General features: G+C 29.6%; 1 protein-coding gene and 1 pseudogene across 1 annotated transcript in view; one reads left to right on the forward strand and one right to left on the reverse strand.

The window, feature by feature from the left end:
* LOC145194688 (uncharacterized) overlaps positions 1 to 17,359 on the forward strand; it is a gene marked incomplete at its 5' end in the record, with an annotated part of 55,074 nt that overhangs the window by 29,412 nt on the left and 8,303 nt on the right. The window contains 4 exons of the mRNA XM_090070001.1: positions 9,250 to 9,396; positions 9,974 to 10,111; positions 10,228 to 10,376; positions 13,565 to 13,631. Coding sequence (XP_089926127.1) covers positions 9,250 to 9,396; positions 9,974 to 10,111; positions 10,228 to 10,376; positions 13,565 to 13,631 — 501 coding nt within the window. The remainder of the gene's footprint in view (positions 1 to 9,249; positions 9,397 to 9,973; positions 10,112 to 10,227; positions 10,377 to 13,564; positions 13,632 to 17,359) is intronic.
* On the reverse strand, positions 661 to 1,261 carry LOC149880173 (uncharacterized; annotated as a pseudogene).

The following is a 17,359-nucleotide window of genomic DNA, read 5'->3' on the forward strand; positions in this document are numbered from 1 at the left end:
CTCTTGTCTGAGCTTGTCGATACATATTTTTTTCCTTTTAAGGTCTTGGGTTAAAGGTTTTATGCATACATTATCAGAACTTAGCAAACTTTTTGCCTTCAAGTATTTGATCTGTTTTTCCATTGTTTCTTTTTGCAGTACTAGGGATTTTCTTAAATTAGGACATTTTGAACAGTCTGTTTTTAATTTCTTTGCATTCTCTATGTTAACTGTCACCACATTTCCAGTTTGCAATACTTCCTCTACTTCCATTGGCATAACTATTTGGGCTTTCGTTTTGGGGACTTTAAATGGTGATTCCAATAGGTCTGATAATTTGCACCATAGTTCATTGAGCCTCTTTTTGAAATATTTAATTTCTAAAAAAATTCTCTTTAAGGCTATTGTAACAGCTCCAATATTACATTCATACCCATGTGAAGATAATATTTCATGCAGTCTAACACTAGCTTTTGTTATCTTTTTTTTTCTCTAACAAGTAGATGTAGATTGCAAATTGATATAAAAACTCTATCACAATATTCTAATTATTCTTGATATAATTACTCTTGATATAAAAACTCTATCACAATATTCTAATTATTTTATACTGATTTTGTTCATTTAAAAATGGTAACTAAAAAAACAACAAATAAACCATCCAAATAAAAATTCTTTTTTTCACAAATGGGATAAAAAATTGTTATAAATGTATACTGAATTGGAATCGGGGAGCTTTGGTGGCTCCTACGATGGCCATGATGATAAGAAGGTTCTTCAAAAAGGCTTTTTCTTTTCTCTTTCTGTTTTGTAGATTTATAGGTAAAATACCTAAATTAAATACTCAACACATCTTCTGCAATACTTAGTGTATTGATTACAATATAAATAATTTATTAAGTTGATTTAAAAACACTCACATTCAAAGGTGGAATGCTCTGCATTTTGCTTTGACCCACACAATCAATAAGTCTAAGGAGTCCATTTTTAGGAGTAAAATTTTTTTTTACTACAAATTTTTTAATTTTTTGAATAGGCGATTTTGTATAAATTCCAACTGAAACATATAAAATAAATAATAAATACAATTTTGTAACATTAATTTACTTTTAAAAAATGTTACTGAAACCTTTTGACCACGAGATCTCCAATCATCCATAAACCAATTTTTTAGTTTCTCTGACATTATTATGTCGCAGTTTTTTAATTCCAGAACTTCACTGTCACAATACAAATATACAATACAATTCATTTGAAATAAAACATTTGTAAAATGTAACATAAAAATTATACATAATATATAACATAAAAATCCAAAAGCTTTTGATTAATGTCGTAGCATTTTGATGTCACACAAATGTCTTTGTCTTTATCAGATGACTCATCTGAACTAATTACATCGCTAAACTCAGATGAAATATCATTATTATAGCTTGCATCACATTCATAATCATCAAGTATTTTATTTTCAACTGCTTCAATGTTAGCATCTTCAATTAAAGATACTCTAGCATTTTCAAAACTTTTTTGACAAGCTGTTCTTAACAACCTGATGAACTAAAAATGTAATTTTTATGTTTGATAATAGGCCGGGTAAATAAAAATGAGCAATTGCTTTTACTCAGTAATTGGTCAGCTTTACGTGAATGAAAACTTCAACAATTTTTTTTAAGTTTTTATTCAAGTAAAATTGAGCAATTACTGAGTAAATTGCTTACCTTAACGCGAATAAAAGTATGAAGAAACCTGCTGAAGCTTTTAATCATGTAAAGCTGACCAATTGCTGAGTAAAGCAGTTGCTCATTTTTATTCACCCGGTGTTGCGTTAAAAGTTAGTCGTTAAAAAAATTAACAAATAGTTCTGCGCATGCGTTACGCATGCGCAGAACTATATTGTATTTGTATGGTCAAAAAGCGTTCTTTAGAGAATGAAATTAGACTTTAAAAAAGTTGCATTTTTCATGAGGGGATGTAAAATATTAAAAAATAGTTTATACTTTACATTAAAAATGGCTGTCCATGTTTACTCAGTTGATGAAATTATTTTATGCTTTAAATTAAAAATGGCTGTCCATGTTTACTAAGTTGCTGAATTCATAAGCTTTACTACTGATATAAAGACCAGTAGTTCAAATGAAAGCTTCATGAGCCTGACAGGTCACTGTTTAGACAATACATTTAATCAGAAAACTGTTGTACTTAGAGTAGCTCCATTTCCTGAGAAGCATACAGCAGCAAATATTGCTGAATTGATTGAAGATATTATGGCTGAATTTAAAATATCACCTTCAAAAATTCATTTAGTAGCTAGAGATAATGGTGCAAATATTGTTAAGGCTATTATAGATAGCCCATATGATAGTATGTCTTGTTTTTTACACACACTGCAACTAGTAATTAATGAGTGTATTTTTGAACAAGCGGTAGTCATGAATGTCATTGCCAACTGCCATTCAAATGTTGGGATTTCAGCCATTCTCCCCAAGCCGGCCCTAAACTTAAAGCTCTTCAAGAAGCAAACAATGTTCCTAAGCACAAACTTATTCAAAATGTTCCAACAAGGTGGAATATTACCTATCATATGTTAGAACGAATTTATGAACAAATGAAACCTCTAACCATATATGCACTTGAAAATGGTAAGCTTCCTTCATCAAATGCAAACAAATGGATGATTATTGGACAGTTTTTGTGTTTTGCTAAAAGATTTCCACAAAACAAGAGTTTGCTTGAGTGAAAGAAATTCTATTGTCTCAGATATTATACCACGAATACTGTTTTTGAAACATTTCATTAATAAAGCTTTAATGATGACATACACTACCGTGCAAAAGTCTCCGCTCATGTGTAATATTTGCAAGGAACAGTAAATGCAATACACTTTAGGATGATTTTAAATATATAAAAAGAATAAAATGTTAATATAAAAAGTTGATGAGGCTAAATCATAATTTTGCATACTTTTTACTTTTCTTTTTGTTTCAAATAATTTTGTTTACCTTTGTTTTGTTGAGTTCTGCTGCTAAAAACATGGCAGAAATTTTTCTATATGAATAACCTTTTTCACGTAAAATACATATAAAGTTCTTCAGTATTCTTTATTAAATTTAAAACTGCACAAAAGTTTTAACCAAAGTTTTGTAAGCTTAGGTTTGACAGTAGCATGATACTTTCCGGCATGGTAAGGATGTTTTCAGCAATTTTAATTGGTTGCTTTTAATAGACTTATGTTTATATTTATACTTGAAAATGGCATTAGTGTGCGCATTTAATGTCTTGAATTTAATAAAGAATTTGAGAAATGGTGAAAGTAAAGAAAGAATATTGTGAAGAACTTCGTGGCAAAATATGTATTTTACGCGAAGAAGGTTATTCATATAGAAAAATTGCTTCCAGGTTAAAAATATCCGAATCAGGTGTGAGACATGCTCTACAACGATTGCATGATATTGGTTCCAACAGTGACAGATCACGTTCTGGAAGACCAAGAGTTACATCACGGCAAGAAGATACGTTTATTGTTGTGTCCAGCAAAAGAAATAGAAAAATTCCAGCCACAATTTTAACAGCAGAACTCAACAAAACAAGGGTAAAGCCAGTATCAACTGATACTGTAAAAAGAAGACTAAGATCAGTCAACTTAATTGGACGCATTGCTGCACGTAAACCTTTGTTGAGGGCAGTAAATAAGAAGAAAAGATTGGAATGGGCAAAAATGCATAAAAATTGGGGATTAGAAGATTGGAAGAAAGTTCTATGGACAGACGAGAGTAGGTTTGAACTTTTTGGTACCCGACGTCGCGTGCATGTTAGGCGTTTACCTAATGAAAGAGTGCTTCCTCAATGTATACAAAGTACTGTAAAACATGGAGGTGGTAATATTATGCTTTGGGGATGTTTTGGCAATGGGTTAACTGGAGATTTAGTTAAAATCACATCTACCATGGATAAACACATGTACCATAATATTTTGGTTAAGCACGCGATTCCATCTGGTATTCGTATAATTGGGAAAGGATTCATCATGCAGCAGGACAACGATCCAAAACATGCATCTGGATTATGCAAAAATTATTTGAAACTAAAAGAAAGGGGAAAAGTTTGCAAAATTATGACTTGGCCTCCTCAATCACCAGATCTATCACCCATCGAAAAGTTGTGGGATGAACTGGATCGGAAGATCAGAGAAGCAGGTGAAACATCTTTTATTAATCAGCAAATGCTATGGGAACGTTTGCAAAAAGCTTGGAATGAGATAACAGCGGAAACCATGAATAAATTATTAGCCCGAATGCCAAGATTATGCGCTGCTGTTATACGCTCCAAGGGGTCTCATTGATGAAAACAAAATTTAACATTTACAACTTAGTATATTAACATTTTCTTGATTTTATATATTTAAAATCATCCTAAAATGTATTGTATTTACTGTCTAATTCATTGTTTAATAAACAATTAAAAATAAACGCAATTTTCTTGCAAACTTTTGTTACTTTATTGAAATATTACAAATGAGCGGAGACTTTTGCACGGTAGTGTATAATTTAACTAATTCAATGGATAATAGATTCAAACAATATACTGATATTTATAACATCATCTTGTCATCATTTCTTGATCCCAGATTCAAATTAAAAATGTTCAAAAATGAAAACACCTTTTCATCTGCTAAAACAAGTATTGAGAACAAAACTATTCAACTTATTAAAACCCATGAAAACATGAAAAACATCAAAGTTACTGAAAATGATCGGTCTGCAGCTTGTGACATTGAAAATATTGACTCAGAATATGAAAATAATGGTATGGTACTAAATGAATACAAAGATATAGAAGAAATGGGTTTTGGCAATTGCTTTGAAGAACATGTAGGGTTTAATTCTAAACAAATCAGTCAACCACAAACTTTAATTTCAAATGAAACTTTATTAAACAAAGTTCAACTCCATTCAAATGAAGACCTTATTGACAAAGAAAGCAATCTTTTGTTGTTGTGGAAATCACAGAAAACCAAAATGCCACTATTAGCAAAGCTTGCTTTAAAGTATTTAAGCTGCCCACCGTCTTCTGTGGAGAGTGAAAGACTTTTTAGTATTGGTGGAAATGTATATACTGCAAAGAGAAATAGCTTAACAGGAGCTCATGGTGAAATGTTAATATTTCTGAACTATAATATGAGAAATTAAAAATATTTGATTTTGTATATATTATTATAATTCTTTTAGGAGTATCTATGTTCTATTTTTTCATGAAATATAACTTATATAGGAGTTTAAAAGCTTTGATACTATGAGGAGGTCAAATGAAAAAAAAAATGTCATGAAAAATGTATAACTTTGTAGAATTAGAAAATTGCGGGGAAAAAAGTTTGGAAAAAATAATTGAAACTTTCTTTGAGAGCTTTTGCTCAAAAATAAAAAAAGAATGCCTCCCAATGCCTTAATCAAAATTTCAAAGCATATTCTGTTGTGGATTTGAGGGTTGCGCAAATAAAAGAGTATCGTCAGCCTGGGTAACTGGTTAGTTTTGGCAGTTTTTCTTAAACATCTCTGAATCTTATTATTTTTTTACAGTTTTCTCTTGTGGTAATAACATTATAGATCTTGGCTAAAGGCCTCTATATTTATTTTTTGAATTTTTTTATTACAAATACTTATTTTTAAACGTCGAAAAGTGACCAATGTTACCCTAGGTTTTTATCATGTTTGTTCAATAATACCCCTGCTATGGGGTAAAATTTGTCACTTTTTGGAATTTTAAAAAATAACCAGTCATTAAACACTTAGAAAAACATGAAAAAAACATTTAAATGGACAAAAAATTTTGCAATTAGCTCTCTGTTATTGTGCAAAAGTCATTAAAAGTCATTTTCTAGTAGGTCATTATCGTCATCTGAGGATGATGACACTTGTTCAACTCTTGCCCTTTTCTTGTTATTCTTGGTGTTATTGTTATTCTTTGATGTGGTAGGAGTTGTGTTAATCACCAGACCTTGAGGTGTTATCGCTTTGCCAGGTGTGATCTTTTTTCCTCTGGTGCGATTTGTTTTCCCATCCTGTCCACTATGTTTCACTAATAGACCTGCTATAGCTTTATTGAATACTTCCTTAACAGTACTACCGGTACCTCCTCCAATGTCTTTGTTAGCCTGTAGTAAACGCTTTATGACCATTTCTTTAGCGAAGGGAAATATTCCACTAGCCTTGAAGTCAGATCTCAAGTTATCCTTTTTCAATTGACATTGCAGTAGAGCAAGAAGACCGGGGAACTGGTTTTTTGGTATTGATTCTTTGATGCGCGTTTCTATCTTTAGCGGACGGAAAACAGCAACGTACAGCGGTTGAAGCAAATGGGAAATGTATATTCCGAACTGTCAACTAGCCTTTCTCACGCTCATTCTTCCAGTTAAACATTCTTTCATAGAATTGGACAAAGTTTCTTGACTGTATGAAGTTGCATATGCTCTTGAACCACGCTTTCGCTAATATTGCCTTGACATTTTCACCGGCTAAGAACTCAAATGGTTCAATAAATGTATCAGAAGTGTCAAAAAACGCCAAAGTTAACTTAATGTAGTCTACGAAGTAACTGCTATATTCACAAAAATTTTTGATATACCAAAATTGTTGATATAATAATCGATATATATTGTTGGTATCTCTAACAAAATTAAAACATGTTATCTTTGTTAAATTTTAAGAATTTTAAAAAAATCAACAATTGTCTAGGTACGTGGGTATCTGGGTTTTTACAGCACCGATTTTAAAGACAAAAACTGTGACCTTTTTTTTCACAGCGTGCTCGAAGTCGGTGTGGTAATGATGTATTTATTTGTCTTTTTTTTTTAGAATTTTATATCAGCTTAGACTTTATTAAAAAAGTAGAATGTTTTATGTTGAATAAATTATGTTTTTTTTTTTTACGTGTAATAAGTTTTTCAGTTTTTTTTATTGCTATTTAAAATTGTGTTCCTGTTCTGGCACTGCATTGATATTGAAGGCATGTTGGTACATATTTGAAATTTTCCAGTCAACTGTATAGATCTATTTTCTAGGTGCCTGCCAAATTTCATTAAAAAATATTCATGACCACATACCGTATTTCCATCTCTTTTAGCGTTACTGTGACTGTTAACTTTATAAAACTGTTTCTGCTACTGTTACTGTTACTTTTTGTTATAAATTCTGTTGTTTTTTTACAGTTACCAGTGATTTTCATTCGGTTTTAAAATTTTGTTTCTGTTCCGGAGGTGCAATAATATTGAAGGCATGTTGGTACATATTTAAAATTTTACAGGCAACTGTATAGATCTATTTTCTATGTCCCTGCCAAATTTCATCAAAAAACATTCATGACCACATACCCTATTGTTCTACGCAGTGGAGGTATGTATTTCCACTTCCGTTACATAGTGTTAGGGGGAGGGGCGGTTTTTGACAGTAGAGAATTCTATTCTAAATCGATAGCTAAAAAGCTGCGATATGTAGCATTCGACTAGATATATATTTATTGCTATCTGGTAACCAGCTACACAAATGCAATATGTAGCTTGCGTCTTTTCGTAATAAAATCGCTTTCTTAAAAACTGCGATATGTAGCTAGCGACATATCGTTACAAAATCGACATGTTTAAAGTTCAATTATTTTCATAATTATAATAGATCCAACACCAAAAATCAAATTTTTGAAGATGTTAAAGACGTAACGAAAAAATAAAATAAGAAAAGAAAAATCGCTGTAAAGCTAGCTAATCGCTAGCTCACTTCCCATCGGATTCAATTTAACGGTCAAGTATTTGTGCTGAATATGAAATTAAAGTCATGGAGGAATTACTTCATTGTGCAAAAGCATTGAAAAATTTAACATTAAGTTTCTTTGACAAATGAACACTAAAAAACCTATATGCTTTTATTTTTTATTAAGGAAGTTTCAGTAAGAAGTTGAATTTGTTGATGTTTGATATGTTTGAGTTGTCGACTTCTGCCGTGAATTGATTCCAAAATCGTAACCAGTCTTTATAGTCGCCATTAAATTTTGTAATGGTATACTTTTGAAGCTTGACGGATTGCTGAGTAGCTTCGTTTTCGTTTCCAAGAGATTTACGCAATGTTTCTTTCACTTTTAGTTTATTTAGATACCATTCTTCTTCGCTTTGAAGTTTTCTCAATGAGGCTTGTTCTGCTTCTTTCTGAATCATTAACTGCTGTTCCATGATTTGTTTTTCATGGACTCTGAGATTTATTTCAACATTCTCAATAAAAATCTTCTGCTCTCAACTCAAAAACTGAGAATGGGAAAACATTCTATCTTCCTATTGACTTTTATTTCCTCCATCATAAGTGAATACTAAACTTTAACACTTACAACAAGACAATGATCTCAAGCATGTCAAAGAAAGTAAAAACATCTTTCATCAAGAGGCAAGTTGAGTTATTTGAATAGCCGGCTCATAGACCAGATCTCAATCCAATTGGACATCTGTGGGCTATTTTGGATCAAAAAGGAAGAAGATCTTGATCCAAGAAGTTTAGGCTCAAATTGCTCTAGATACAACAAAGATGTTAGTTGATTCAATGCAAAATTGACTCGGAAAAGTCATTAAAGCCAATTGATGCCCAATTTGATTCTAAAATCTCACAAAATTTAATTAGAGAGAAATTACTTTCCCATTTAATCATAGTTGGTTTAAAATATTTGATTAATTTTTTTGATGCCTTTTATAGTGTTGTTTGAGCTCTCTATTTGCTTTTTTCATGAAATTTCTTTAACTATTAAAACTTTGTCTTTGAAATCTTGATTAAATTTGCTTTCAGAATAATCATAAAAATTTTATTCAAAAACTTTTTTTTTGTTCGGAAATAACGTACCAAACTTTATTTTTCACAATAAACTTTTGTGTTTAGATACTGATCTGTATGTATGTATGTATGTATGTATGTATGTATGTATGTATGTATGTATGTATGTATGTATGTATGTATGTATGTATGTATGTATGTATGTATGTATGTATGTATGTATGACTTACATACCTCAATTAATGAGATTATAGAAAATGAAATATAAGTGAATGAGAAGCAAAAATATCTTCAAAAACTCTTTACAAAAAAGAATCTTCTCCAAATTAAAAAAAAAAAAAAGTTCTTTTTAACTAGTTACTTTTAGGAATTTAGTTTAACACTTTTTATTTAAGAGTTGGATGGTTATGTGATAATAGTTGTTAAATTATTAATATTTGCATTTATATATCTATATATTCTTTTTATGTAGTTCCCCAAACACATAATCGGATTGTGGCTTGTTCTTTCAATGATCAAAGTAGTTATTGCTTAGACGCTAAATACGCCACAATCACGGGCTTTACTTGGACAAATGTCTCTGTACCTGGAACACTTCCCAACACATCATATAATTCAAGTAAGTTATTACCATCAAGCTTTTGATTGAATTAAAAACATAAAGTAAACAATTTGACTCCGTTTGAATTTGAAGTGACAGTTAATCATCATTGAATTTGTATTTGCTCAAATGAATATTTGTTTTTAAGTCTTGGATTTTCTTGTAAAAAAATCGCTTAATCCTATTTAACTTTAGATAATAGTTTCAAATATGTTTTTAAGATTATTAACATTTTTTTTTTTTGCAATATTTGTTGTGCACTTTCCTTAGTTCTAAAGAAAATAAAGTTTCACTTTGTTTTTCAATAATTTTAAGATTCATTCAAAGCTTGTATTGAAACATTAAATGAAAACCACTTTCAAAGACAGACAGTTTGTTGTTTTACCTAAGATGGGAAGAAAAGTCCTTCTATGTTTAAAAGATGTTTTTTTTTGGATGTATAGAAGCTATATTTTTGCTAACTTAAGCACTTAAAAATAGAATTAGTAGGAGAGAAAAAAAACTGTATTTTTGACTAATTGACAATGGTTTCTCCAAAAAATGGTCATAACTGCTTAAAGATATCTTTTTTTTTAAAAAAAGATTTTCTTTTTAGATAATGGCAATGGTTTCTTGTATGGAAATAGTAGTCTTTACAAATATAAAGTGCCTTTTATGTATTCTGATATAAAAAACTTTGATTATTATGTGACTATGGCATATTCTGCTTTTGGTCAATCAGCTGGATCAATGGGTGAGATTTCATTGTTGATTTTATATCCTACTATGGTTGGATTTGAAACTAGTTAATCAGGTTGATTGCTTTTCTTCAATAAAATTACTTTCTCAAGTATTTTTCTTGTAATTTAGATATTCAAATGACAGATCAAAACTCGTCTCCTATTAAATACTCTGGTGACACAGTAAAAATTACTAATCAAAATGCAACTTCTGTAGAACATCAATGGGGAGTAGTTAATGCAAGATTTACTCCTTATGATACAGCTATTGGATTTTCGGTATTTTTTTAAAAGTTTTTTTGGACTGAGTAATACATCAAACACCTCAAATGTCTGAATTTTGAAAACATGCTGCAAGTTCTAAAACAATCAACTCATTTTTTTAAAACAGTTGAACTTTTCTTCCTGTTTTTTTCTGAGCAAACAGCTGTCATAAGCTTTTTTTTAAAGGAGTTGAGTTAATTCATTTGAGTAATAAAAATAGTGGCCTGAGTTATAATGGAACGAAAGATCTAACAAAGTTTGTATTTCTTAATTTATTTCTTCAATTCAGATTCTGAAACATAGGTCAAAAAGTCAATAGGTTAGCATAGTCAATGATTAGTGACTTGAGGTTTTGTGAAACATTCTAAATACAGAAATAAAACAGTGAAGTAGTGTTTTATAAGAATCCATAAAAATTATTTTGATCAATTGCATATAAAATCTACTATTTAAAGATCTACTATTTATAAAAAAAACAACTAGTTTTATATATTGTATGTATAAAAGATTGTTAATCTATTAACATCACAGTTCTCCCTAACAACTTTTGAGTTTTGTGATTTGACCAGAGACTCTGACATATATTTCTGACATATTTTGATTTGTTAGGATATGTAGATTTAAGGTTTTGCATATTAACAAAGTAGTAGTAATCTTTTTCAACAATCACTTGAAGTTTTTTAAACTTTTTTTGAAATTCAAATTAAGAACCCTACAAATGTTACTTGTCTTTTAAATTTAAAAACACAAAGTATTTGGTGAACTGTCTGTTGGCAAGTAATTATGTTGTGCAGGAGGTTTCATGTTTAGTGAGTTTGATGTGTTATTCTCAATGTTTTTGTTATTAGTAGTTATACTTGTATAAGTATCTATTTATAAAGAAAATGAAATTTAGATTAAAGTTTATAGCAAAAAAGGTTGTTTGTTTTTTTTTTATGTATTTTGTTTTTGTTATTGTTATAGAATTATTTATTATATTTCAAAAAAAGAAAAACTGTGATAATGAAATAAACAGAAAAATGTTTTCTTATTTTTGTACATGTAAATCCTCAAGAAAATACTCATTTTTTATTTTGATTGCAGAAACCCACTAAGCCAGTGTGATAAATGTAGAAAGATTTTCAGAAGAAAAGTTATTTCTGTATATTGTAACAGACTGGACTAAACAGACTGTTATTGCCTTTACTAGAAATTCTACTGTTTGTCAGTGCAAAATTTGCAGTGCATTGAGCTTATGTGGAAGACTCCAAGCAAGAAAGTAGTAGGCCTACAAGTCTAGTGCTCTACATGAAAAAGTGTGCACATCCTGTCTTTAAAACATATTAAAGGGAAAAAAAATTAAAGAAGTTAAGAACTAGATTTTTTTCCAAAATTACTGAAAATATGGGTAAAAAAAATTAAGTTTGCTCATGTGGAAAACCATTACAAATATCAGTAGACATCATAAGTACAAACCAAGGCAGATAAAGTTTCAAATATGACTAACTTGGTCTAATTATAAACTGATTCATTTAGCTAAATAACTTAGGTGTATATGCTTAAACCATGTTCATATATGATTTTAATTTCTCTGTTTTAAATATTTAAATCTATCATAATTTTTATTTTAAATTATTTTAAATAAGCCTGCAATTATAGAGGAAACCTGCAGAGATGCAAATAAAAAAAAATGCAGTTCTAGTTGTTGACTGAGCACTTTACAATTTGTCCATAATAAACTGGCAAAAAAGTTTGATCTTAAGAAAGGAGGTGTAATAGTTAAGTGCACAGATGGGAACCTTTTCTCAGAAGAGCAAAGTTTTAGAAAGTGAGAAAACTTATCAAGAAGATGGAAGGTCGACAAATACTTATAATGAGCCCCAGAGCTGAAGATAAAGGATAAAGTGTAAAAGTTTGTAAAAGTTTCTTTTCTATTGGCTATGATACCTAATACCCATGAAAGTCATTAACATTTATTTACATTAGTGAATACTCTTGGTTTAGATGAAATGAAGCACTCGTTTGTAGTTCATCTTAATATTTTTTCAAGGAATGTATGAATTATTTCCTTGTGTTTTAGCTACACAATGTTAGTTTCACTTAGTTAGGGTTAATCAAATGTTATTACATTTGCGTCAGCAGATAATGAGCACAGAAGGTAATGTTAGTACCGTAAGTATGATTACTTATAAGCCACAATTATAATACCACAAAGTATACTTATAATACCACAAAGGGAGACCATTAATCAGTTAGTGAAAGACCACCTGTCTTTACCAGAGTTTTACCTAATGGACAGAGCGGTTAATCATATTTATAAGCAGTTAGCAAAATATGGTGGTGAAAAAGAAGTAACTTAAGTTTCATCAATACTGAAGATATCTAAAGAGGTACAGAACAATGTCTTTAATGAGAATGTTTCAAGGAAAACCTTAGAAAACATGATAAGTATATGAATGGATTGCCATTAACATTATTAGCAAAGTTTTTTAGTCATTGTGTTTATGTTATCTTTCAAACAAAAAGTGCAGCCTGATTTTTAAACATACTAAAAAGTTTGAAGAGCCTTAAAGAATATTTGTTGAAAAATTTGGAGTCACTGTTTTGTTAAAAGTTGTTTTTATTTTGAGACATGTAACTCCATTTTTTTTGTTAAGAAGACATGGGTTAGGTTACTACTTAGAGCAAGCTGTTTAATATAGTTTTCTCAATGAATCTTGGAATAAAGTCAAGGTTTCCTAGAGTAACAGCTCTGATGCAGAATATTTAAATAATCTGTGACCATTTTAAATGGATAAAACCATGTAAATGTGACAAAAGATTCTGGGAATGTATATTTATGGTTTAACATTTACTTGTATATTAATTATAGCATTATATTTATCTTTATTGTAATAATAAATAAACTTTAAAGAAAATACACTTAGTTAACATATAATAAACCCCAACTCAACCATCCTATGGATCAAAAAAAGAGACAAGTAACATCTGTGGCATTGATATATTTGAGTTATTATTCTAGTTTTAAAATAATTAGGAAAACTTCAAATATTTGTCTAAAAAAAAAATAGTTTTGCTGACATACCAAATGAAAATTAGCACATCCTACCCAATTCAGTAATTTATGTCAAAGTCCTGGGTCAAATCACAAAATTAAAAAATAAAGGGAACTGTGATATTTGATCTAATTTGATATTTTACTGTTCTTCCTTTTTAAATTTTAGTTTACTATTACGACTACAGGTGGTTATGACTCAAGCTTCGGAATTGATGATATCTGCATCTATCAAGGTAATTTACATTCAAAAAAATTTGATAAACCTAAAGTTGGCAAAAGATGTATGTTATATAAAAGAGCATTAAAATAATATATATAAAATTTATAATAATAAAAATACCATTTTTAATACCAGTAAAAGAGGAGTTTATATTAAAAAACTCATGAAAAACCTTGAAACTCAAATGAAATAATATTAAAAACAAAAATCAGAGAAAAAAAAAAATTGAAAGAGTTCCACCAATTTAAAATGTTGCTTGGCATTACTTTGTACTCATCCTTTTCAGTCTCAATTGGAGATTTGGCTAGAATTGGTTGAGACTGATGTTTGAAAATGTCATGTGAGGGTGTCAATGCCATCATGGAGTCTTCTTCCTTCTCTTCAATAACCTGATCAGTTTGAGTTGGAAAAATGAATTTTATTTCACCCTTAAAAAAATAATTGTTTGATATTTTATCCATTAATTTTAAAATTTTTTCCAATTCAACTTGACCTCCTAATAAATAATTAAATCTTTCAACAAGTTTACAAAACTTCAAGCAAGTTACAAAATGGTTCTTTGACTGCTTTAAAATAATTTAGTTTTGCTCGGCAAGCCATGTGTGGTGTTTTTCATGATTAATGATCAGTGATTCGTATATTTTTTTGAAACTTTTGACTGACACGCTCCATACCAACATCATGATAAAAAGGATTGTGCACATTTCCAAATGATAAGCATCCACTATTTCTCCACAGGAAAGGTTTTGTTAAGCTATTCTCCCCCTTAATGCAGAACAAATTCAACTAACATTTGTTTATCAAGATGGCTGAAGTACACCAAAGTTTTAAAATTTAAGTTATCTACATTCTATTAGAACAAACCTAACTGATACATTTAAAAGACAATGTGTTATCATTTTAGAGTTGTTAAAACTTATAACATCGAATATTAAACTAAAAAATTTAAACTTGAAAGTACTCTTGTGTACAGTTTTATGTTTGCCAGTTAGTTTTGCATTAAGGGGGCGAATTCACTTTTCAATGATTTGAAAAATGACTCAGTCTCCTTTATGTACTAGTTTCTTTTGAGTTGTGGATTGGATTTAAAGATTTTTCAGTTGATAGTTGAATAATTGTCAGCAGAAAATGGCTGAGATACTTCTATTAGCCAAAATATGACATCTTGACATTTTTCAAGTTGATCAAAATCTTTTTTTGTAGGAAAGAATCTGCCAGACTTCCATCATTGCACTCTGGATCATCACTTATATTAGAAAGTATTCTGTGTGTTTTTTATTACACTTAGAGTCATTATGGTTATAAGGATTCCATTGTGTTGCAGCAGTAATAATTTTGACAATTTTCTTACTCTGAAAATAGGAATTTTAAATATACTTTTTCTAAAATATTTTTTATCGAATAAAAAGTTAAAATTACTCTATTAAAAAGAAACTAAATATGAGGCATTGTCTTTTTTAACTCTACTTTATGTTTTGTTTTTTTTTTTTTTTTTTTTCTCAATAAGGAACAGACTTCAAGTAAAGTTTTTCAAAGTGCTAAAATATTACGCAATGTTTAAAAGCAGCTTCAAAAATATTTCAAAAACTTTGAAAGAGTCTTTGGTGTCACTCAAACACTTAGTAAAACTTTGATCTTGAAACTTGTTATTTAGAAAAATTATCTTGATAATTTGCAAACAATAAAAAGGATTAAAAGTGAATATGTTTCATATTGGAAGCAACATCCAGTTCATCTTTGTCAATTTTGATTTTCTTCTCACTGTTGTTTTACATGAGTCGACTTGTAGGATTTTGTAGCCAGTACAGTACAAGGTTTCAAGAGTTTCTTGGACAATCTGTCTGTCTATGCTCAAACTTTATTATTCCTCATGATGTTATTAACAGAAAACAAGGAGCAAAGTATACAGTTTTTCATCTTTCTCTGGCATTTTTTACTGGCATTACATGTGAAACGGTGTTAAGCTGCAATTATCAGATGAAACCATAGTGATCAAATAGTGATCAGTTATATATATTGGGTTAGTTGCAGAAGCTGTTGCAGGTTTGAAAACTCAAAAGGTTTTAACTAAGTACTGAAGCAATATAACAAGGTAACATGTGCTGAATTGAAATTACACAGAGGGAAGTTCCTATCATTTGTTGGTGACATTACACTTGGATGATTTTTTCATTTTATCAGTATTGATAAAAATAAGGAAGATTACAGCAACTGTAGCAAGAAAAGTTGTCAGAGGTCATTTGATGACCGATTCCTTTACACCACAAAGAGTTGTTGTAAAAAGTAATCTTATTCTTATAATCTTATTTCTTAAAGTATCAGTTAAAATGAGATAAGTATTAAGCATTGAAACTGGCAAAACAAGTTAGTAAGCAAATGGTAATGCTACATAATCCATAATCTACATTAAGTCATTAAAAATGAGTTGCAGAGCCACTGTATTTTGTTGTAGAAGGTAGTCATTAAAGGGTTTGAACATATAGGTTAATCAATTGTAAATGATCTAAGATACTATTCATCAAAAAAGAACCTTTTATTTAGTAGCCATATTTCAGTAACCATATTCCAGCAACTCCTGATACAATATTGCTGGATGTTAATGCAAGCAGATATGGTTTTCTATACATTAGCAATAAAATTAATAATCTTATTTGATATTGTTTTTCTAATTAATGATAGTTAATGATAATTAATGATATGCTTTACTATGCATTCGACAATGTGTCAGTAATCTCAGTGATTTTCTTTGATTTGCTAAAATAATTTCAAGCATCAATTCATTCAACCATTAATGTATGCTGTAAAGTTTTTTTGAAAAGATAAAAAAATAGTAGAGCTTAGAATTATTATTTTTGGAGAGGGTTTTTATTTCTTAGGATTCTGCAATAGGAAGATAAAAATCAACTTTGACAATTTGTAGTTTTTTATTTGACTTCAAAATGCTTCAACTTTCAAAAAGGAATGTATTACTTTATGCTATAACAAAGCCATAAAAAAGTATATACTATAGCAGATTATGATAATATCAGAATACAGGTGTATACATATTATTTTGTTTAATGTGCACATGATTACTGTAGTGGAAAACTATTGAACATAGTTTGTTAGCTTTAATACAGCATTTATGTTAAACTAATACACTTATACATTTACAATTGCATAATCCAAATATACAACTAAACTTAGTTTATTTGTTGAGTAGGCTTGAATATACATCTACTAATCTAACTTCATTTAGTTTAAGTTTTATCCATATGTAAGTACCCAGCATAGTTTATAATTAGCTAATCAAAACATAGCTATAAAGTTATAATAACTTGTCAAAAAGTTATAGATCCTTATAATGTTTGCAGTTATTTGTTTTATTCTTCAAATGACCCATTTATGTTTATTTTAAATTCTATTCAAAAAATAGTTGATTGTTACATGTGGTTCCAGTTTTTATTAGATTTACTTTTAAGGTTTGATTAAAGGTAAAAACAAATACATGTACTAATCTAATTTCATACAAAATTTTTGTTGTTATCAGGGCTGTGGAGTCGGAGTCGTGGAGTCAGAGTCGGAGCTCATTTTGGCTGGAGTCGGAGTCGGAAAAATTGTACCGACTCCAGTTTAAAAAAAATCTTTCAAAGTTCCATCATTTTCATAAAGATTTTATAGATGTTATTCATTAAAATATTTTATGTTTTGTCAGTCTAAAGCACAAGTATAAAACTCTAGCCCTCCAGTTGTTACAAAACT

Source organism: Hydra viridissima, unplaced genomic scaffold, assembly GCF_058129835.1.
Source record: "Hydra viridissima isolate aposymbiotic clone 2 unplaced genomic scaffold, HvirCarnegie_v1 scaffold_13, whole genome shotgun sequence".
Taxonomy (NCBI): domain Eukaryota; kingdom Metazoa; phylum Cnidaria; class Hydrozoa; order Anthoathecata; family Hydridae; genus Hydra; species Hydra viridissima.